This window comes from Daldinia decipiens (assembly GCF_022478715.1).
Source record: "Daldinia decipiens strain CBS 113046 unplaced genomic scaffold F4813scaffold_32, whole genome shotgun sequence".
In the NCBI taxonomy this organism is placed as follows: Eukaryota; Fungi; Ascomycota; class Sordariomycetes; order Xylariales; family Hypoxylaceae; genus Daldinia; species Daldinia decipiens.
This window is the reverse complement of record NW_026054575.1, coordinates 375644-397242: the sequence shown is the minus strand read 5'-3', so window position 1 is coordinate 397242 and position 21599 is coordinate 375644. Positions and strand designations below refer to the sequence as shown.

Here is a 21599-nt window from a genome sequence, read left to right as displayed (position 1 = left end):
CGCAAGTCCCAGCGGCAAACCTCGTGCAGAGACCCAGCATCTAAGAAGAAACACTTGTCATCACCGCTCAAGGTTTGCATCGTCCCATAAAGCGGGGGTATAGACAAGCCGTGCGGACGGTATGCTGGTTAGCAATCCAAGCTAGGAATCGTTCAAGGCCGAGACCATATCCACCGTGGGGAGAAGTGCCGTACCTATGCTAACAGTTAGCTTCAAATCGGGATGACGAATCCGAAGAAGAGGGGACTCACTTGCGCTGGTCAGTGTACCAGTAGTAGTCTTTGGCGTCGATGCCCTGTTTCTTGTACGCCTCGAGCAGCTCCTCGTATCCTTCCATCCTCATACTACCGCCAACGATCTCGCCGACGCCTGGCATCAAACAATCTACACTCTCGGTTACTCGTAGGTCTGATGGATCCTTCTTCATGTAGAAGGCCTTGATTTCCACGGGGAAATGTGTCAGGAAGATGGGCCGGTTGATGATGTCTGTCATCCTACGTTCGGCAGCTTCCGCGATATCATCTCCGAAAACGTGGGGGTTACCCTCCTCGTTCGGGATGGGGGGATCTTGCGCGTTGAGCCAGTCGATGGCGTCTGTATACTTCATGCGCAAGAAAGGTCGAGCAGGTTTTTCGAAGGTGGGGTTGAGTTCTTTCAGGTGAGCGGCGATGATTGGGTTAGCAAGGACAATATCGATGACTCTGCAGATGACTTCTTCAAGGTGATCTAGCAGCTCGTTGAAGTTGATATAATCCAATTCGGCTTCGACATGCGTGTACTCGGAAAGATGACGGCGTGTCAAGCTCTTCTCGGCACGGAATGATTTCTCGATGCAGTAAACATCTCCAAGACTTGGGATAACGGTCTCGAGGTAGAGTTGAGACGACTGAGTCAGATAGGCCATTTCGTCGTAGTAGGGTGCGCTGAAGAGAGTCGCGCCACCTTCGACCTGAGTTTGCACCAGGGCAGGGGGCGAGACCTTAGTGAGGTCTAGTTCCTCGTAGACCTTGGTGAAAGCGCCCTCTACTGCTGCTCGGATCTTCATGATCGCAGAGGCATTCTCGCCTCGGAGGACCAGGTGTCGGTTATCGAGCATCTGGGCATCCCATTGGTTCTGCTGGGACGAGACCTTGTTGGTGATGGCATCTTCGTCGCTTGGTGACGCGCCCAGAACCTCGTAGTAATCCACGTGCAACTCTCTGTCGTCGGGGGCCGTCTGTCCGGCAAGGACCTTGCGCATCTCACCATACAGGGCAAGCGAGGTGCCCTGAGCGAAAGTTAGAGCATCGTAGGTCTTGGTAAGGTCGCCGGCAGTCAATATGCATTGTAACTGTCCATATCCGTCGATCAAGGTAATGAAAGTGGCCTGCTTTTGTACTCGTAGGCGGTGGATTCTTCCAAAGACCTTGACTCGTGTGCCCTTCTTATCGCCCTCTCCAAGCTCGATGTCTTTACGGCTAATCTTAATCCTGATAGGTTTAGGTAGCGACTCGTCCTGCTTGAGCACGATCTTCTTAGCAGCCTCGAGGTTCTGTAGCCTCTGCTTCTTGGTTTCGGCCTCAGCAGCAGCAGCCTGCTGCTGCTTCTGAACTTTCTTCTTGTGGGCGTCGAGGGCTCCCTGGGCTTTCTTGACGGCGCTCTTGGCGGGCTCTTTCCATAAGAGCCTTACGGAAGGGTCTTCGTCAGGTCCGACGGGACCAGTTTCGGAGGCTCGAGTCTGGTACTGGGGTGTAGGCTTCTCGAAGTTCTGAATATAGGCGTAAGCTAACGACTTGTACGGCTTCTGCTCAGAGCCATCCGCAGTCTCGTCGTCCTTGCCTGCGTCAGCGTCGACGTAGCACTTTTCGTCGTTCTTGACCCTCTGGGCCAGTTCTTGAACGGCAGACATGATTACGCTGTTCTAGTCGAGAGTTCCCGCCCAAATCTCGAGGGCTATGAGCTGCACGAGTGTGGCGATGTTTGCTTCCCAGATTCTGTTCGCAGGTTCGAAGGTTCGAAGGTTCGAAGGTGGTATAGATGTGAAAGCTGGACTGAATTAACCTAACCTAGTGGGTTTACGAAATGGATGGTGGGCTGTGGTGGGGTAATCAAATAAATGTAAGTGCTTAAAAAGTGTTGATAAGAAGTAGCATTTGATTTAGTTCGTTCTTTCTCTTTCATGTAGTTATCTAACCTATGTAGGTACCTAGGTTAGGTAGGTTACTTCAATTACCTAAGGTTTAGGTTTCCTTGGCCGGTATTTATTTGCTCTGCCTCTCTGTCAGAATCTATTAGTATTTTTGGTTGTTGACTCACGCATTCTCCGATAAATTTTATTGATGCCGGTTTCAGAAGTTCACCCTGTTGAAATTGAAGCTGCCTAAGATAAGCCAGCCTATGTGTAACATGAAGCACAGTTTCAAGGGTCTACCACATGCATTTCTTATCTCTCCAAGCCCTAGGATCTAGTCGTCTGTACTTCTTACTTTATTGAAAATACCCGTATTAGCCATGTACCTAGGTAAATATGACTGATCTGATCTGCGATATCGGATATGATCTCTGTAACTAACAATAAGAATCCAGATATCTATTTCGGAAGATTCATCCTGGGCAGGTAGGAATATGTTTATGAGAATAGTTTTATCAGATATATAGGTAGTCTCTAAAAAACCAGTGTTATACTCGAAATCTTTATACAACTCCGTCATATCGTCTACCGAGCCAGTCATCCCGCCGTAACATCTAGCTCAAACTCCTCGCCAAACATAGCTCTAAACCCCGTAGCTACTCCATCCTAATACCCTCATGTGTCTCTACCCACGCTCGAAACAGAGCTACTCCGTATAGATATCCCCTGACATAACACCTCGTCTACATCTATAACTCATCCCTATCAACATTCCCTTCCCCGCTCGCCCCCGTCTTCCCCATCTCCTTCAACCCCCTCTTAACCATACTACTCAGTATCTCAAAGACAACCTGCGCCGCCGCCAACGCCGTCTCCTCCCCCACCCCCTGATACGCCGGCGCAACCTCTACCACATCCGCACCTACAAGATTCAACCCCTCGATCCCCCTCAGTATCCGGATCAGTTCCCGCGTAGTCCACCCTCCCGGCTCCGGCGTTCCCGTCCCCGGCGCAAACGCCGGATCTAACACGTCGATATCAACCGATAAGTAAACCGGGTCCTCGGTCCCCAGCGTCCCCATGATACTCTCTACAATACCCTTCGTCCCCAGCTCATCCACGTCATCCGCGTTAATACGCACCCAGTTTTGCGCGTCGTCGTCTTCGTAGTCTTCTAAGCCGGACAGTCGTGTCCGTAACCCAGCATGCACACTTGCGGACCCCGTCCCATTCGCTATCAGTCCCTCTTCCCCAGCCAAGTAAAACATCGAGCCGTGCGTGAACCGCGACTGCTCCGAGGCCCAGTAGCTGGGGTAGTTGGCCGGGTGCCAGGTATCCAGGTGCGCGTCGAAATGGAGCACGCGCAGCGGACCGTGGGCTGCGAACGCCGCCCGCAGCGCCGGTAGGGATAGGCTGTGATCACCGCCCAGCGTGAGGAGCTTGGGGCGTGGATGTAGGGAGGGCGACGACGGGGCGCGCGCGCTGAGCTCCGCGAACGCAGCTGTCATCTGCTTTACCGCCACCGCGTTGTCTACCGGCACCACGGGAATGTCTCCGCAGTCCAGGATCCGCGCCCAGCTCGCGTAGGGGTTGATTCCGGCGCGCGGGTTGAAGCCCCGGAAGGAAGTCTGTCGTGCCGAGGCGGCGCGGATGGCGCGGGGGCCGAAGCGCGCTCCTATTTTATATTATCTACTTAGTGATACGGTTCAGGGGCGGGCGAGAATATAGGTAAACTTGGAAAGTAGGAATAGGGGACAGAAAAAAAGCGGACGGCATGATTCCTCATGAGAAAGGTGAATTTGCAATCCCGCGGATAAGTGAAGCAGACTCGGACTCAGACTCACCAGGCCGGTAGCTCACGGCAGTATCAAAAGGAGCACCGATGATGGCGATGTCGAAGAGCTCGCTCGGCGTTGTTAGACACTTGTGATATTCCAGATGAGCGAACGTGGAAATGCCCGAGAACCCCCACTGTACACGGTAAGTTGTTAATATATAATATATATGATTCGGTAGACTAGTTAAATATGCGATTTGAAAATCGTTGCTGTATTTGAGGGCCAAGGGAGGACGGCGCCCTTTTTCTTTCGTGTAGATACCGTCATATGACCATTTCCTCGACCCATCCAGCCAGAGTATATGCTGTAGTCGAAATAACGAGATGCCTTGTTGCTTACCTCGGCCCCCCATTTCCTGTCTAATTCGTCAAGTTCCTCTTGGGACCATTCTCTAACCTGATGATCATGTCCGCCGCAAGCTTGGACGAGTGCTGAGAAGCAACTTAGGGCAAGACAGACAAGTTCTTTCGATCTCATTACGTCTTGCTCCGTTTATACGGGACTTATCAACAAAAAGAATATAGATGTAAAGGCAATGCAAACGCAGGCTGTAAGGGGACACTCAGGTCTAAAAGTCGCAAAGGAAAATCCAGTATTATAATTTCTTAGTATTATAATTTCTCTAGCATCAATCTTTATCTCTAGATAAATACCACCGAGACCGAGATATATATTACTCTATAGATATTCTACTATCTCACCTTGTGCGATTCCACACCGGAGCGGAGTAGATAAGCAGCGTAGTAGCAGTAGCCTCGGCAGCGGTCCGGAACGAAGCCAGGATAGAAAAGAAGTCTTAGGGACCCATCCGCATTCCATTGGTCGTGGTGCTTTCATGCAATGCAACTCTGGAACTACTAGAACTAGTTACTAGGTAACTAGAACTACTATGCGCAAGAATCCTGGCCCCGATAGCGTTTCGTTTCTTTTTGCAGCAGCCATGGGCGTTCTGCAGCAAGCTCCATACGTCTTCGTCTTCTTCCTTGATGGACACACACAAACTTGGAGTGCATACGTATGGTGTGTAGTAGTGGCGTACGCACCTAAGTAGCTTCACCTTGTTAATAGGCGTGCGTACAACCTACAGGACGAGAAACAACAGCAGCGTAGGGACCCCACGTTTCATTTTTCGACGGCTGGGTACAATTAGTGAGGTGTCATATGCGGGTTTGAATAACATGGCGTTTTTAATCGTAGACCTCCTAGCCTATGGCGGCATGTCTTATTTCATATTATGCCTTGCCTTTTTCTCTTCTTGCAAGCCATGTCATCATCATTCCGTTGCTTAAGACAATTGGTTTTTCGTATTAGGAAGCAGATGGGGTCAATGGCCGACCCGGTGGTTTTTAATCATGTCCACTACCCGTAATGAGCTGACGATACGCAGATGAGCTTAGCTAAAAGAAATGGAAATAAAGACGAAGAAAAAAAAAAACTGCTGTTAGTAGCACTTACAGGATTCCACATACATTTAGCCGTCTCATCCTACCCCGTAAAACGCAAGATCTATCCGACTTTGAAGCTTGTTACTTACTATGCAGTTAAGACTAGAGGCTTCCATAATATTTATTTTCTTCAGCTCCGTTCCTGATCCCGCCGAGGTAATCACCCCATCAGATGGATCTAAGCTTATACGTCCAGACATATATACAGAACTACTGCTAGTCATGTACCTACTTAATATGCAGGTCTGTTAGGCGGCTGCAGTAGTGCGTACGTGAATACTTGATCTAAGAACATTGATCGAAATAAATGTGTACCTAGCTACACCGAGACAGGCTTTTCTGACGAAAAAAGAAAAAGAAAAAAGAAAAAGTAGAATTATATACCTAAAATAGAAAACAAACTTGAACCTTATATTCGATGCATGTAGCACTTATAGGGCTATGCGGCTTTTACGGGTCTGGTTCCGGCTTGCACTACGAGAATTATACCTCTCGAAACATGGCCCTCATACGTGGTCATCCTCCTACATAGTATACTTGACCGAGACGTCGAGTATGCCACGTAGGTAGTTTGTTGTGCTACGGATTTAGATGGGATATGGGAATATAATTGATAATCGGTAGAAGTCGGGTTATTATCATCCGTCGCCAATGTTTCCTTCCTCATTTGGGGTCAAGTTAGGTAGACAAACGCGATGCGAGCAAAACATGAGATTCGGTAGTCAAACCCAGGGAGAGAACCAGGGGAAAAAAAGGTTACGGGAAGAAACACTTGCAGCTGTCCGGATATAAGACATGCACGTTTAATTTAAGAGGTCATCAAAAAAGTCACAAGATGATGTTACTGGCAAGATAGACGATCAAATCAATTCAGATGCACTCCGATCGCCAAACAATCCTATCAAAGTCCTGCCTGCATTCATGAATTCCCCTCCAAACCCTGGCTGCTAGAAAGTAGTAAAAAGAGAAAACAGAATCGGGGCCAGTATGACTCGAGTTCTTGTCCAGAGGGAAAGTAGTCGGTGCCTTGCCTCTTATGTCGAGGACGGGCCCTTGTCCGCCTTGTCCGCCGTTGGTGTATCTGTCTATATTCCGGACTTCAAGAATTCTCTGGACTGTAAGAGGCTTCTCCTGCCCCGGATAGGCTAGAACTGGAACCCTATATGGGCATCTCTTAGTCTAGCTGTTCCAATGCTACCTCACTTAGGCGGTATGCTTCCGCGCGTAGTTGATTCATTCCGAATCCTATCCACTTGTGCTATCACAAGCGCACATGTCTAAAAAATCGCCTATTACGAGAAATGCAGATGTCGTGGAAAAGGTCCAAAAATGGCATATCCTTATGCCTTCCAATGCTTGTTGGAGCTTGTCGTCGCAGCCTGTAGTGATGCTGAAGGAATGAAGGAGGAAATGCCTACGGCTTGTCCAACTAAACGACATTATAGAATTAAGCACTTGTGAGGCTTCTTCTTCGGCGCCGGAGGCTCTAGTGCTGCAACGATGGCCTGGGAATAGTTAGAATCTGGGCTGCTTGTCCGAAAGAGAAACAACAAACCTCGTCGAATACGTCCTTCAGCTTATACTGAGTGAGAGCGCTACACTCTACGTACTTGACCGCACCGAGTTCCTTGGCCATTCGTTCTCCATCTTCCTTGCGCACCGGTTGCATCTTCTGCTTGGCAAGCTTCTCCCGAACACTGGGGTCATCTCTCAGATCTGTCTGGGTGCCAACGATGAGGCAGGGTACGCCAGGGCAGTGGTGATGAACCTCAGGGAACCACTTCTCTCGAACGTTCTCGAAGGAGGCAGGCGATGTGACGCTGAAGCACACTAGGAAGACGTCGGTTTGCGGGTATGATAGGGGTCGTAGACGATCATAATCTTCTTGACCGGCGGTATCGAATAATCCAAGAGTGTAAGGCTCGTCTCCTATCCTACACAGGAAGGAAAGTCAGCCGCGGTCCATGCCGACCTGAAAAGCCTACTATACAATCCAATTGACCGTTTGGCCAGTACATTTTGAGCCCATCAGGGGTCGCAGTTTGAACAGAAGCACGACTCGAAATTTCGCATTGGAACTCACATGACCGTGACTGCATAGTTGTCGAAAACCGTGGGTACATATTCCGAAGGGAACTTGTTGGTTGTGTAGCTGATGAGCAAGCAAGTCTTGCCAACGGCACCATCACCAACAACCACGCACCTACAAGTAGAGCCGAGATATTAGCAATTCGTTATTATACCATGTTGTCATGGGTTGCATATAGTATTAGACAAGAAACAAAAGTAACAACGCGTGGCATATGCCCGAGAAGCAAGGTGGAATATATGTGCATGAAACATGAAGAGTCGCACGCCATGGAGACATGTCTAAATGCAATTCGCGCCTTTCCATCATGGGAATGTATTGAAATGGGGATAATGATGAAGAAGGTTAGGAGGATAGAGAAAGAAAGAAATATTAACTAACTTGATTGTTGCAACCACCATGTTGACTTGCTAAGCTCCTTTGCAGGAGCAGGAATGATATGTTGATGTCCCTGATTAAGAGGTTGTCTTATCGCGAGCTGTCTTGAAATGTCGGCAGGTATCGGCCGGTTTTGACTCGCAGGAGAAAAAAAAAGGCGTTAGGGAAGAAAAAAAAAAAAAGAAGGCAGAGGGGTTAGTTTGAGGCTTGGAGGGGACGATGTCTCAAGTCTAAACCTCGATAGGTGCCGGCGGTGAAGGGAAAGACTTAGGAGGCTGGATGCTGGAGACTCGGCGCGAGATGCAATATCACAAAGAGAATTGTAAATGGAAATCGAAAAAGTATCGGCGGATGAGAAAGAATCGAGGACGACGGGACGGAACAGGGCAGGCAGGGACTGAGCTCAACGAGATTGGCAGGCGGCAGACCAGGTCCAATGCAGTGCAAGTGCAGGTGGGAATTTCAAGTTGGGAACTGGCTGGGGGTTGGTTTTGGTCGGCTGGTGCTGGCTGGTGCTGGCTGGTGCTGGCGCTGGTGCTCTGGTGATTTTCTATTCCCTGAGGCTTGCCCGGCTTGGGGGTGCGATTGGGGTGCGATTGGGGTGTGAAGCGGCGCGGAATTGCAGGTGGGCTTAGGGGAGTTTTTGATTTGACTTGCACTTGCACTTACACTTGCACTTGTACTCATGTTACATCAATAGTGTAGGTACCTACAGATGGAAGCACCTGAGTAGATAAAATGGTACGTACCTCCCCTTTTTGATCTTAATTTCTTAAAAATGCTCCATACAGCTTGACAGGAGCTATGGGGACATGCAGCTAAAGGATCGATTCGTCTAGGGAATCTGCTACGGATCTACATCCATCACTTTCGTATCACACCACACAGCAAGGCAAATTGGCTGGATCATAAGAACTATTCGTTGATGTATTTTACTTAGGTGTAGCTTCTGACCAATATTCCCTGCTGTGTCATTAATGGCGGATAGAAAAACGTGAATCAGATAAAGAGGATGGTGACAAAAGAAGACAGTCGTTTGTACAGTCCTTTTTTAAAATCTATTGTCTCACCATTTACAGCTGTTGCTAACACTAACAAGAAAAAATTGCAGGTATACCTTAGGTACATATGGCATCGACGAGAGCCAGGACCAGGATATGCGCAATGCTTTAGATACTTATATGCTTCAAGGGGATTCGGGAAATCAATAAGGAGCTAAGAGGGTCGATGGATATGGATATCATGTCATTATTGATATCTCCCGTATGAGGTATTGTACAAAGTCGTATCCCCCGTGTTATGTGTTATGTGTTATGTGTTATGTGTTATCGACCCCAGGCTTATTACATTATTACATACATAACCTAGGTATGAAGCATAATAATATCGTACATTTTGGGTTAGTTTGGAGCCGACTAGCTTAATTGACCAGGCGCATACTTTTTTTGCCCCGTGCCTTTTATTCATGCGTCATCAGGGTCCTTCATGACGACGTAAGGTGAAGGAAAGGATACTTGGAAAGGATACTTACAGCTGCAAAGTCACAGATAAGGCAAAGACCCTCCCACCCCTTTTCTAGAACAAATCTACGCGACAAGGGCCACAAGCCTTACATTGATAACAAACCAAAAAAGCAAACTTGGTTTCGCCTTGTCTGTGCAGGCATACAGGACTTGGACAGCCCTGCATTTGACAGCTGTGAAGCTGAGATGATTGACATTATAGTTCCAAGGTTTACATTCAATGCCTACATGTATCTACCTCCTAGGTATGTAACTTACACCTAACCTACACCTAACCTACACCTAACCTACCTATCTATCTATATTCAGGACCAATCTGCATGCAACCTGCAGTGATACACGACGAACCAGCAGTTAATAGACGCAAGGCGGAATAATTCGTTGACGCGACTATACCTGCAATATATACTCGGAGCGAGACTTGCATCTCCGATACATGAACATTCACCTGGCCGGGTCTCTTCGCAAAATTGATCTAGTTGCTCTGTCCCAAGTTAAGTGCACGCGCGTTCGGAGTACGGCAAGAAAAAGAAAGAGGATGCATTAGGTACATTCCTGTGTAATCAAGGTAATTGAATATAGTGCCCGCGGCGAAGCAGTCGATCAGGGAGTTTAGGGTAGGGTAGGGTAGGGTAGGGTATCTGCAGTTACAGTTGCAACGTATAATTCTCACATCTAGATCATACGAAGGCCTCTTCGTACGCGCCCCGGACGAGGACACCTGTACTACGTGGCAGTAGTGCAAGGCAACGGCCAGACGATCTTGATCTTGTAATTGGTGTTGTAAAAGAAGCCTGTCAATCACGACACATACGTTTGGATGCACAAGAGATAGATGTGTACGACCTTCATGGTCTTTCGAGAGGTCTTTCGAGAGGTCTCCCTGTGACGCCTCGTTTGCTCTTAGGATTTGTCGCGGCACTTGCGACTTCGAAGGTCGCGGTTATGGTAACTGAGTAGCCGAGTAGCTAAATAGCTGTCTCCGTATCTTCCTTATCTTCCTCGGGATCGACTGGATGACGGCATGGGAATTGTGGAGGGAAGAAAAGCAAACAAAGCTGTCAAGGTAGTCTAAACAACCCTGCTTTCAAATTCAAGCGTCAATATTCATGGGGCTTTGGATATTGGTTCGAATCCTGATCCTGATCCTTCATAGTCGAAATTGGAAACAACCGTCTCTCACGTCTTATCCTTAGGCCAGTTGGGTCCTCCGATAGGGCTCACAATGAACAGTGTGTTCTGCAGATAAGAATGAGGCCAAGACAGTTTGCATATGCCAGTTGTAAGAGCCATATAAAAATTACCTGGCTGCCTGGTACGATTTCTATTCGCTATATTGGCGAGCAGTTTAATTCCACTGCGAGTCAAACAAATAAAAACAGCCCATTAGCTAAGTACATACCTGGATACATGTACAATAGGTACCTATAGGTCCTATCACCCCCGGGCCCTACCTAAACAGCCAACCTACTCAAGCCACATTTTAGCTAATAAGTGTGGCGTCGTTGACTTGCTCAACTTTACCCTAAGTTCAACTTCACTATCTTAACCTTGAAGTCCACCAACATTACCCCTTTTTGAAGCCTGCAATATCTCACCTCTAAGAAGGTCAAATGACAGCTCCCTTTTCCACCATGGAGGTCGACCGCATTGACAACCTCCTAGAGCGCTATCTTCACCTCCTCCACCAATACACGACGCTTAGAGAGCAGCTCAGCAGCCTGCAAACAGGCATATATCAAAACATTGCACGTGCTAACTTTGCCGCCGAGCGAGGAATGCGGTTTGGCCAAGACTACTACGACGAGCGCATGCAGGCCTCTAGAAAAGTGGCTATCACTCTAGGCGGCGACCAGGATGTCCCCGCGTTTGCCGTTACTGCCGGGAGTACGGAAGCTGGGCTTGCCCAATCGGAAAAGGGAGCTGCTACGGATAACGGCGCTAGGGACGCGAGTAAAGAAAAGGAGGAGGAAGAGGCTCGAGAGTCGCAGAAGGAGCAGCGGAAAGACCCGTTGAGATGGTTCGGACTGCTGACGCCTATGTCTCTACGGCAAGCGCAAGCGCAAAGCATCCAGGCAATCGAGCAAGTCATCCCCAAACTAGTCTCCGTCGATGCTCAGATGGCCCAGGTCGAAATTGAAGTCCGTAGAGCCCGGAAGAAGCGCGCTAAGGCCCAGGCGGCGGCTGTCAAACAGGAGCAGGAAGTTGGCGCCGGCGCCGGCGCGGAGATTACGGTGTGATCTCGGTATCGAAGCACGATAGGAGGCGGCTTACGTATAAAACTTACGACCTAGCAGCACACAACCCCTCGCGCACGTGTCCGTGGCAAGTTTCTTTATGATAGCTCAGCCATGGATGGATGCATGTGGTCAAATACAAGTCAAAGAAGTTACAAATTAGATCTATTATTTCAGCAACAAAGGGAGACGCACAAGCGGAATAAAGCCTTGTAACATGTGAGCCGAGGAGGGGCTCCGGAAGAGGAATTAGTTCTATACATATGTCGTGTCTACAAGTTAACCTAGGTTTAATACAGTATCTACCCACATGTCCACCAAAGCCTAGGCCAATGATAGATGCCTCCAAAAGAGAAAGAAATAGAAGTACACTCGATATTGGTACAGGACTCATCCCGGGTATCCAAACAGAACAGCTACAACAACGATATCTACGTGGGTATCATATCGCAGGTTTTATACGTATTCAAGCATAGGCAGCCCATCCTGCACAATATCTCGTTAGAATATGCAAAGTCGCTAGAAGGGGATAGGATTTGGACTTACCAGAATACAAAAACGCCAAGTTCCGCTCGTCGGTAGCTTGGTTGATCAAATCGTTGACGGTGGCCGTCACGCTCAGCGTCTTGCTCAGCTTCTTGCGCACGACCTCGAGCGCGCGATCTGCCTCGCTGGGCTCGTTGACGACGCCAACGGTGCCGGCCGCCTTTTTCTTCTTGGAGTCGATATCGGCGTCGGCGCCGTCGACCTCCTCGTCGCGCCGTGTGTCCTGCAGCTTGGCCATGCGAACCGGACTGATGGACCACGAGTAAAGGGGATCGTAGCGCAGCACATCGAGGATCGTCATGATGGAGTAGGTCTCCTCGCGCAGCGCGTCCAGTGTGAACTCGCAACACCGTCGGAACACACCTTCCGTCTTCGTAATGCCCATGCCGTCGACGATGTCGCGCGTTAGCCGGAACGGCACGAGTTCGGGGACGGGAAGTACACGACCCATTTCGAAAGCCACGCCTAGGTCTATGTGCACCACCTCGCCGGTTTTGGAGTCGAGAAGGATGTTGTGGCCGTGGCGATCGCCAAGGCCGAGAATGTGGCCTAGGATGGAAATTGCTGCTGTGGTTCGGGTATACGCCGTGCGTTTGGCGAACCATTCGTCCGGATCGACGAAGTGCTCCATGAAGAAGTAGCGCATTACAGGCTGGAACCGATCGGTGATCTTCTTGTACGTTGCTACACGTGCATCGGCTGATTTGTTTTGGACTTGGGAAATCTCCTTGCGGCACTGCGAACCTTTGAGGTCCTTCGGATGGTACCGCTCGTGAGCCGGCATTAGGTATTCGTGGAGTGGTATGGTGTTCGAGACGAATTCGATAAGTCCGGAAGCAGCTGTTAGCGGCAAGACTTTGTACGTCCTGATTCCGAGGCTACGTTGCTGGGTAGATCGATGATCTTTCAAGACGGACGACACGGCGGCGAAGACCTGCTCCATGATCGCGTCCTGGCGAAGATCATCGTTGCCGCCTTTTACGAGCTGCTTAAAACGTTCTCCGTTAGTGCCCACCACCGTAATGATCTTCGGCGCGCTGACACCGGAAGCGATAGACATGTTCGGTTCGATCTTGGAGATATACGGGATATGACTATAGTCTCGGCTGGCTGAGAGTTCTATTTGCATCGTAGGAGGTGGTATTTTCCATTTCGCTAGAGCGGTTGCAAGGCCGGAACCTCCAGTAGAGTCCTTGACGGGGACCTTTTGACCTGCCTTGTAGCGCGAAGGGTCCCGTTCCACTGCCAACATATGGTATGCTTTGCTCGTTTTGTCGATGGCGGCCCATATCGTTGACACCGACTCGGTTTGGGCAAGTCTCTTGCCAACCCTGTCTGTAGCTTTCTGGCGTAATATGGCCACGTCGTCTTTTGTATTCGTGCGGGACTTCACCCCCGACCATATTTGATACATCCCGTGGTAAGGGTGGTCGACGCAGATGCGATATATGAGCTCAGAAAGCAGGCTTTGAAATGTGCTCTTTTGGTCGATCAAGCGCGAAGTAAGTTGGTTCATCAGCGTCGCGAATTTTCGGGTTGCAACTTTGTCGATATGTTTCATGACGGCCTGATTGGTAAATTCTTCGGTTGACCGCTCGAGCCATAAAGCTGTGAATCTCAAAGCGTCGTTGTTATGGTCGTCGCAGGAGACGAGAGAGAGAAGGTAATTTTCTAAACTCAACCTAATGAATTCTGTTCGGCTTTGTTCCACGCGGCGCAATTCCTGCTCGTCCAAGTCGAGCCATTGCCTTGCTTTAGTAAGATGGCTATTGTACCTTGACTTCATCTGTGAGTCTCTCGTACTGGAAATGAGACCCTTGAGCTGTGAGACCTCGTCGCTTTTCCCTTTCCTCAGATGTTGCAGGCGAGCCAAGTCTTCGAGCCCGTCTGGATTTTGCAGTTGTTCGTCGCAGAACATGGCAAACTGATGGTAGACCTTGCCGGCTTCTCGGCTGTCGGTCTTGCCTTTAAGTTCCTTTAGAGCAGGTTGCAGATATTCTCTTTGGATGGTCTCCGGCTTTTCCAACTTTGCTACGGATATTTGATATCCGGTCTTGGCAAGTAAATCTGGCCGGCTGATAGGAATAGTTTGCTTTTTGAGATTTGGGTCCTCGTCGATGCTTTGAAGCATGTGAATAGAAGATGTCATCTCGCCGTGATCCCACAAGGCGTCAGCCGCTTCGAATTTTGCTACGGAATCAAGATGCAACCCGAGATCTGCACTGGGCGCCACTAAGTCCGTAAGAGACGTTGCGATATTCAACGACTCCTGGGTAGCTCGATGATGCCTATAAATGCTTGACGATAATAGCATAGACTTGATCTGCGCTAATGTGGCTTCTGGTGAATTTATCTGAGCCATACCGCGGCGCTGAGACGTTTGAGCTAACACGCTCAATGTTGTCTCCCGGCAGGATAAAATTTGACTGACATCTTCATACCTGTGTTTCTGTTAATAACGGTACGTAGTAAAGCGCGAGGAGTCACATACCGTCCGCTTTTCATCCACCCAGAGCGATCTGTAAACGCTGTTAGGACTCTGTCCAGCTCAGTCGGCTCGGCAATCTCAACCACATCATTAAGCTCTGCTAGAACGGCCAATGTACTCAAATGATGACGTAGACGAACGGGCGTGAGATCCTTTTTAGCCACGCTTCGCATCGTTTCGCTGAAACTGTTGTGAGTAGTACTCCTCGCGGGACCCAGCTCGGTAGCCTGTTGCCAAGTCTGATAGGCCCTATACAAAGTAACAGAGGGATTGTCAGTAGAAGTTGGCGCTGGTAAATTCCAGATTTCCAGTCGCCTAGCCGTGTTAAACGTGCTCTCTACAGTAGTAGATGAGCCGTCCAGGCTCTGCTCTGTTTGGAGGAGAGAATGTGACAACCCCGACAACCCAAGGTTACCCAGTGTCCGTACTAGGGATCGGCCGTCGATATTGGCCGCCGGATCTCTTCTCCGGATGTGGCTATCATACTGGGCACCACGGAATGCTAAGCTCATACTGCCATTTTTTTCGTACTCGAGCCGTGCCAGTACATTGCTCAGACTTGAAGTATGACTAAGGCCGTAATATGCGTCTGGATCGTCGATGTTCTCGAATATGTTCATTAAGATGTCCGTGGAGTCCTGAGCCCGGACAGCAGATGAACGACGGGAAGCTCGTGACCCCTCGGTCGATGTCATCTCGACAAATAACAACGCTGTTTTGAACATGCCACATTTTGCTGCAGCTGAGGCAACGGAAAGAAGATCAAGATCAAGCCATTGGCCTCTATCGGCTATAGAGTTCTCCCCTGGTAACTGCTGGGTCCTTAGATATAGAAGGGCGTTTACGAAAAGACTCATGTTTTCTTTAGCCGCCGGCGACTCTAACTTGAGCCAATTCTTAAGTGCGCCTGATAAGCTGCGTTTGATGGACTGCTGCTTTCCCTGTTCGAAGAGGAGAACTAGGTGGATAATATATGGGAAAGCTTGCTTAGAGAAGCCCTTTACATTAGTAAGAATTGGGGGCAGAGCATTGAGAATAATGTTCTCCGGGTACGATTGTGCAAGGTATACCGCAACGCCCTGAGCCCACTTTGCATCTTGAAATGCTTTGTTAGAGAGGACAAAATCTTCTCGAACAAGACGAATAGGCATATTATCAGAGGGCGGAGTCCGATATGGCGTCCAGTCCGATGTCGCGAGGAGTTGATCAGACAATACTTTCTGACAGGCTATAAGCAAGTTGTTGTCGCCTTGAGCCGCAGCTTCTGATACGATTGTTCGCAAGGCTGATTCTGCGAGGCCCGCCTTGTAACAGTCGCTATCAGACGTCAAAGATTGCAAGAGGCTAAGAAGACCATGTTCGGATCCAGATGCGTCTACCGACGCATTGAAGTATCGTGATAACTCGGACTCTCGGAGAAGGTCCTGATCGACGAGGCCGGACGCAGCAAACCCCCTGCCCACAACACGGCCTGCCCAAGCAAGATACTCGTTGCTCAGTCCTTGTGCCTGACAACTTTTCCACACGACAGGAGCCCAGGTCAACGCTTCTTCGTCGGTGCTGATTACATCAACGCTGTAGGAAGTGGGAATTGTGAAGTGACTACATAGCATTTCCAATGCTAATTTGCGGGAGGGTTCGTTTAGCAGCTGAGCTCCGTGTACTCCGTCCTGAAGGATTTCCAGTAGAAGTTTGCTTTCATGAGTGCCTCGCTCTGCATTCCCGGACGATCGAACGTGGGCCGCGCAACTCGTAATGGCTTCAAAAGCAGCACGGTGCTCGCTGTCCTGAAGGAAAGGAGACTCATAGTCTTCCAGGTATTTCGTAAACCACGAGTGGAATTTTTGAGCTTTATTCATAGTAGCTTTGAATTGACTTTCTTGTGTTGTGCTGGACTGGCTGGTCTCTAGAAACACGCGCAAGGAAGCAAGTGCAGACAGAGCATAGCCAGCAAGGAACGAAGGTGATTGCGACAATGGTTCCGAACCTTTTTCTAAGAGGTACTGGCTCATGCCGAGTGCGTCATCTGCGCATTCTGTATCGACGATGAGTGGACGTATGGATTGTAGAAGCATCTCTAAAGGATACGATTCCCAAGCATGCTGGCCCGCTAGGCAGATGAGAACCCTGACCTTTCGAAGAACGGAGCAAGTGTGCAAGGGACCCAACGCTGAATGGACACCATTAAGCAGCTTCCTGGCGACGCTAACCACAAGTGCGGGTGTCCAGAGCGCAGATATCTCGTATTCTGTTCGGCTACATAGTAGTGATATTTCTCTTGTTAGGTATTTGGCCCGGAACATTGGCTGCTGATTCGGGGATAGGCCGACTTCAGAGTGACCGCACTTCTTAATCTCCGCCATTGCCTCGGCGGCGTATGCAAAGCTCTTATCTCTAGCCCACGACTCCTCAACTGGATTTTCTTGATCGATAAGGCTGAAGAATAGTCCGATGATGTCGGCAAAGTTAATATATATTGCCTCGAGAAATGCTTCTCGGCCGAGGATTCTGCGCAATCGACTTTCGCCGCTCCGCTGCTGCTCTGCTTTAGGCATACTAATATCGTGGGCCATACTATATGCGATAATTCTGGAAAAATTACGTTGAATAAGTTGTGCTGGGCTGTCACCAAGAGCCGCAGCTAACCTTGTGGCTTCGTCGTCCTGTCCTCGCATCACCATTAAGGCTACTACCTCGGATTGAGCACGCTGTAGTAATTCCTTAAGAGTTGAGAACCCGAATATCATGAATGGTATATCGTCGATGCTCTTGATTTCGAGCCAAGTATAGAGGAGCTGGGGGGCAAACAGATCGAACAGCTGCTGCGTATTTTCAAGATTCAGCGAGGCTGATATGCTGTCAAGGCAACGTGCTGCATGTCGTTTCGAACTGGGAATCTCGCCGGGAATCTCAAAGATATGATAAATTCCGCGCCGGAGGAGTGTAGGCCATTCCCGTGCTAGCTCTGCGAGTATAAATAATCGTAGGGCTATACCCTCGAGGAAATCGGTTTTACTTGGGAGAACTTCGAGGACGTCGACTAGGACTTCGTCATGGGATTTCAGGGTATATCTGCCAAATAGGGTTGGCAAACGAGATCCAACGTAGTACTTGACAGGTATCGCTGCGTTGCCTAGTATGCTAAGCAGTGACGAGCTCGGAGGCTCCATCTTGATTGTTTCTGTGTATTTTTCGTTGAGTTGAATTAAACGAAGGAGCAATCGGGCCAGCGACATCTGAATGCTGGACGAAAGCATATTGTTTTTCAGCCCAGCATTGAGAAAGTAATGATACAAATCACCGACGCGAGAGGATATCTCGCCGTCGCTATCAGACCAGATCGGCATCAAGCCTTCCATCACGTCGAGACATATATTCAGAGCAACCTCACAACTTGAAAAAGCCGCGCTACCGATTAAATCGCCCATCCTACCGATAACTCTATCGGCATCATCGGGATTTATTATGAGGTCAGAATCGAATAGCTCCCGAGCTAAACAGCGGCAGGTGAGGAGCTCTTCGTTAGACAATTCTAAGAAGTCATTGAGAAATGACGCCGGGACCAGCCCGATTTGACCATGATCCCCATACAAGACATCGAGGAGACGCAGTCTTTGAATGGTGTCGGAATGAAAAGTTACGGCTTGCAAAGCAATAGTAGCCTCGTGTCGGGATACTTCGGGCGACTTTGATGATGCATTTGATCGATGCTCTTTAGATTCAAAATCGTCATCAAGGTCCATGAAATCGTCGCCATTACCGGACGATTGACTATCATTTCTCTTCCGAAAAGCACCGGACAGTTCAAAAAAGAAACGGTGAAGATACGACCATTCCTTTCCTAGCTTGCCTAACTCGGCGCTCGATAATGCGGGCATATAAGACCGAACCGATGTTAGAAGGCAGTCATACAGTACATGGCTCTCATACGAATTTGAGACGCCAGCTAAGGTAGTTTGGAGGATCGAGAACAAGGAATTTTGAACCTCTTGCGACGGCCTCGAATTTACCTCTATTATTTCCGGAAGGATAAACACACCAACAATCAAGGAGGAAATGATGCTCTGGAGTTTCTCTGGCGTGATCTGAATAGACTTATCTTTCTGTTTATCCCAGGCCTCACATAGAGCTCTAATATCCTCTAGCTTCGAGTAAAAGAGCTCCGCTACGAGCTTTTTTGTACCGTGCGAGTTCGTAGTATCACCGAGCTGTGTGACTGGCGCTAAAGACGGCTGTTGGCTCGGGGCGGACGAAGAATCAGAAGCACCAGAATCCAAAAGAAGCAGATATCTGATCAGGCTCTCGCGGCTCTGGAGCAGACACAACGTCTCTCCAATTTGTCCCGAGATCGTTTGAGATGGCCGAGATAAGATTAACTTTGCATCGCCATAGGCTGCTTTCATTAGGTTGATAATATCTACTGGTTTGACATGGTTCGAGTACGATGATATATAAGCTGCATCGGCTGTAGTGATAGAATTTGTTAGTTTAGGCTGAAAACGCATGTCGATTCTCACTTACTAGGATCCCACCTGAAAAATATCCAGCGAACAACGCAGTTGCAGGTTGTGTAACTAGCGCTCGGAAGTTGAAAGTTTCGAAGGTGAAGAAGTGTTGTCATTAGTATGAGCGAAGAATCTACTACGACAGCTGGACCATTTACATCAGCGGTCGTAATCATGCTGTTGATGTCGTCGGAAATATCGCGATACGGCACTAGATTACGAGTTATGATGGAATGTAGCAAAACACTCGAGGCTCGACAGTTTGTAGTCATAGTGACAGAGCGTACTGTAATCTGCCATATTTGCTTCCAAATTGCGGACAGGGTGTTGTCAGCGGCACTGACCTGAGGAGTTAGACTAGTTGAGAGTTAGTATAACATATCCGCGAAAGATTAACAAGACTGACCTTGCGCAAGCAATCATAGCCCACGTAGCCACTTTGCTATTCTTGCTGGTGATTTGGCTCACCAAGAAGGACAGAAGCTCCGACATTTCATCGATGTTAACCTTGAGACCCGACACAAAAAAAGGAGTGATCTGTAAGGCAGTGTATTGTATTGAATGGTCAACGGAGCGTAGTTTCTGGCGAAGCCGACTGAAGCCCGAGGCTGTCCGTCGTTTCTTCCGTGGTTGTTCATCATCGGCTAAGGTTGTTTGAAATTGCTCAGAAGCCTTCCATAACAGTCGTTCAAGAAGCGCTAGAATATGCACAACAGCCCAAGTCTTCTCGCCGTCGATATTGAATAACCGCAAAGAAAAGGACTGCACTTGAAAAGTTGTGCTGCTGTGGGGTGCAGAGTATGTCAAGTCGTCTTGTTGAAGCTGGGCGCGTTCTTCTCGTCTGGAATACTCACTCCATAACAACTCCGCGAGAGTTTCAATGCTACCGAGGAGCGAAGGCTTATCGCCTTGCTTGATTAAGAACTCGAGTTGGAGATGGATATTAAATAAAAGTTTTAGCATTTCAACTCGGACGCCGTTTAGAAGTGCATCGTGTGCAGATGCAGCCTTCGTTTGCCACCATTGGCTAATCAACGGCAGGCAATCCAACGCCAAAGAATTCGCGTGATCAGAATCATCCGTCTGGGAGGCTACGAACAGCTTGTTGACCAGGGCAAATGCTAATTGGTGCAACGGACCTATTCCAAGAGGACGGAGTTGGAGAACTTGGACTACAACGGACGACATCTCCTTCGAGCGCTGTAAAAGAGGAGCGTTCGGGGTGGATGAAAGATAAAGAAGGCATTGTAGAAGATCTGGCAGCTGACTACGCGAGAGTCGGCTAGTTCGTTGGGACGCGGTTCCGGGTCTCGGGGTCGAGAATGTGAGAGGCGTCGAGTGTCCCGATCCAGGTGCCGGCGAAGCCCGCGAGAGAATCGAGTCTCTGTCGTTGGCCGCCAGATATAAGGTCAAGACATCGACGGTGAAGTCGACGCATGTGAACCAACCTTCACCGTCGCCCGCAGCAAGAAGCTCGACATTAGCGGCATGACTTAGGAGAGCAGCCAGCGCTTTGATATAGTCTTGTATCAGCGGTGGGACTAAGTCATCTTCAGAGTGCGGCAGCGTCTGGGTGATGTGGTCAATCACGGCAAGGACAGTCTTTCGTTTGACCTTGCCTGCACCTAACTCGACGCCAAGACGCAGCGCCTCCGCACACTTGGTAAGCCTGCTAGCAGCGGTGCTCTTATGGCTATAGTAAGCCTGCTTTTCAGCTAGGGCACAGCGGAAGAGCGCCTCAAAGGTGATATGATAGCTCTTGTCATCCAATGTCGAACTAGAAACTGTCAGTTTAAGAACCGAGAAGCTATGCTGTTACTCACAAGTTGGAAGCTTTCGTTTGCTCCTTGAATATATGAATTAGATCTACACAAATTAATATCATATAGATATAAGGTTATCGGCAGTCTTACCATCCAGCCCAGAAGAACGGGTTGTACTGTTACTACTTTCGACGGCGACTATTTTTATTTCAGCATTTTTTAGTTCGTCTTTCGCGGGAAGCATAACTTACTCCGGGCACCATCCATTAAAATCTGTCGAGCCTTTTGTCGAGGTGCCATCTTGCCACTTTTTCGCCATGCATTCACTTTTCTATAGCAACCCGATACTTTTAGTTGGAAGAACTGGAAGATTGCACCAAGACGGAGTATAGGGTCTCTTGCTCTAGCTGTCTGAGTAAAGCCACATGTAGGCTTAATAACTAAATATAGGCAATTACTTCATTCGAGGACCAGACGTAGACGTATATTCTCATATCGATCAATAGGCAAGAATATATTGGCTACCTGAAGTTGGGTTGAATCGCAAGCATAAAGTCCGGCTTTAGTTACTGACCTGAATTTTTATCTGTATGGTGAAAAGTAACGCGACGAGAAAACACGAACAGAGTCAAGGACCGGGCTCATGCTATCAAAGAAAATGCGAGAAAGAAAATGAG

General features: G+C 48.8%; 5 protein-coding genes across 5 annotated transcripts; 1 reads left to right on the top strand and 4 right to left on the bottom strand.

Annotated features, from left to right (window-relative positions):
- Positions 1-67: 67 nt before the first annotated feature.
- Positions 68-1888, bottom strand: F4813DRAFT_392104 (asparaginyl-tRNA synthetase; the record flags this gene model as incomplete). Its single annotated transcript, XM_049247244.1, has 2 exons — positions 68-194; positions 252-1888. 2 exons carry the CDS (start codon positions 1886-1888, stop codon positions 68-70), a joined length of 1764 nt encoding a protein of 587 aa, XP_049097080.1.
- A 675-nt stretch (positions 1889-2563) lies between these two features.
- On the bottom strand, positions 2564-4625 carry F4813DRAFT_368700 (Arginase/deacetylase). The gene is made up of 3 exons (XM_049244338.1): positions 4288-4625; positions 3955-4081; positions 2564-3785 (listed from the first exon to the last, which is right to left on the bottom strand). Exons 1-3 carry the CDS (start codon positions 4423-4425, stop codon positions 2860-2862), a joined length of 1191 nt encoding a protein of 396 aa, XP_049097079.1. The 5' UTR covers positions 4426-4625; the 3' UTR covers positions 2564-2859.
- A 1595-nt stretch (positions 4626-6220) lies between these two features.
- F4813DRAFT_368696 (cell division control protein 42) lies at positions 6221-8468 on the bottom strand. The gene is made up of 4 exons (XM_049244337.1): positions 7864-8468; positions 7477-7596; positions 6949-7327; positions 6221-6898 (listed from the first exon to the last, which is right to left on the bottom strand). The coding sequence occupies exons 1-4, from the start codon at positions 7881-7883 to the stop codon at positions 6833-6835; spliced, it is 585 nt and encodes a 194-aa protein (XP_049097078.1). The 5' UTR covers positions 7884-8468; the 3' UTR covers positions 6221-6832.
- A 2549-nt stretch (positions 8469-11017) lies between these two features.
- On the top strand, positions 11018-11623 carry F4813DRAFT_392101 (uncharacterized protein; the record flags this gene model as incomplete). Its single annotated transcript, XM_049247243.1, has 1 exon — positions 11018-11623. The coding sequence occupies one exon, from the start codon at positions 11018-11020 to the stop codon at positions 11621-11623; it is 606 nt and encodes a 201-aa protein (XP_049097077.1).
- A 231-nt stretch (positions 11624-11854) lies between these two features.
- On the bottom strand, positions 11855-21367 carry F4813DRAFT_190203 (Serine/threonine-protein kinase tel-1). The gene is made up of 8 exons (XM_049239413.1): positions 21174-21367; positions 21073-21120; positions 20983-21025; positions 19566-20936; positions 19176-19516; positions 14658-19119; positions 12167-14607; positions 11855-12106 (listed from the first exon to the last, which is right to left on the bottom strand). The coding sequence occupies exons 1-8, from the start codon at positions 21220-21222 to the stop codon at positions 12087-12089; spliced, it is 8775 nt and encodes a 2924-aa protein (XP_049097076.1). The 5' UTR covers positions 21223-21367; the 3' UTR covers positions 11855-12086.
- Positions 21368-21599: the final 232 nt, after the last annotated feature.

Coding starts and splice junctions, on each gene's coding strand:
- F4813DRAFT_190203 (XM_049239413.1), bottom strand. CDS start 21,222: ATGGCACCTCGACAAAAGGCTCGACAGATTTTAATGGATGGTGCCCGG. Junction 21,121..21,173: donor TTTAATGGATGGTGCCCGGA/GTAAGTTATGCT, acceptor AAATAAAAATAG/TCGCCGTCGAAAGTAGTAAC. Junction 12,107..12,166: donor CTTGGCGTTTTTGTATTCTG/GTAAGTCCAAAT, acceptor GATATTGTGCAG/GATGGGCTGCCTATGCTTGA.
- F4813DRAFT_368696 (XM_049244337.1), bottom strand. CDS start 7,883: ATGGTGGTTGCAACAATCAA. Junction 7,597..7,863: donor ATGGTGGTTGCAACAATCAA/GTTAGTTAATAT, acceptor CTCTACTTGTAG/GTGCGTGGTTGTTGGTGATG. Junction 6,899..6,948: donor TGAAGGACGTATTCGACGAG/GTTTGTTGTTTC, acceptor AACTATTCCCAG/GCCATCGTTGCAGCACTAGA.
- F4813DRAFT_368700 (XM_049244338.1), bottom strand. CDS start 4,425: ATGAGATCGAAAGAACTTGTCTGTCTTGCCCTAAGTTGCTTCTCAGCA. Junction 4,082..4,287: donor ACAGGAAATGGGGGGCCGAG/GTAAGCAACAAG, acceptor TACCGTGTACAG/TGGGGGTTCTCGGGCATTTC. Junction 3,786..3,954: donor TGCCGTGAGCTACCGGCCTG/GTGAGTCTGAGT, acceptor AATATAAAATAG/GAGCGCGCTTCGGCCCCCGC.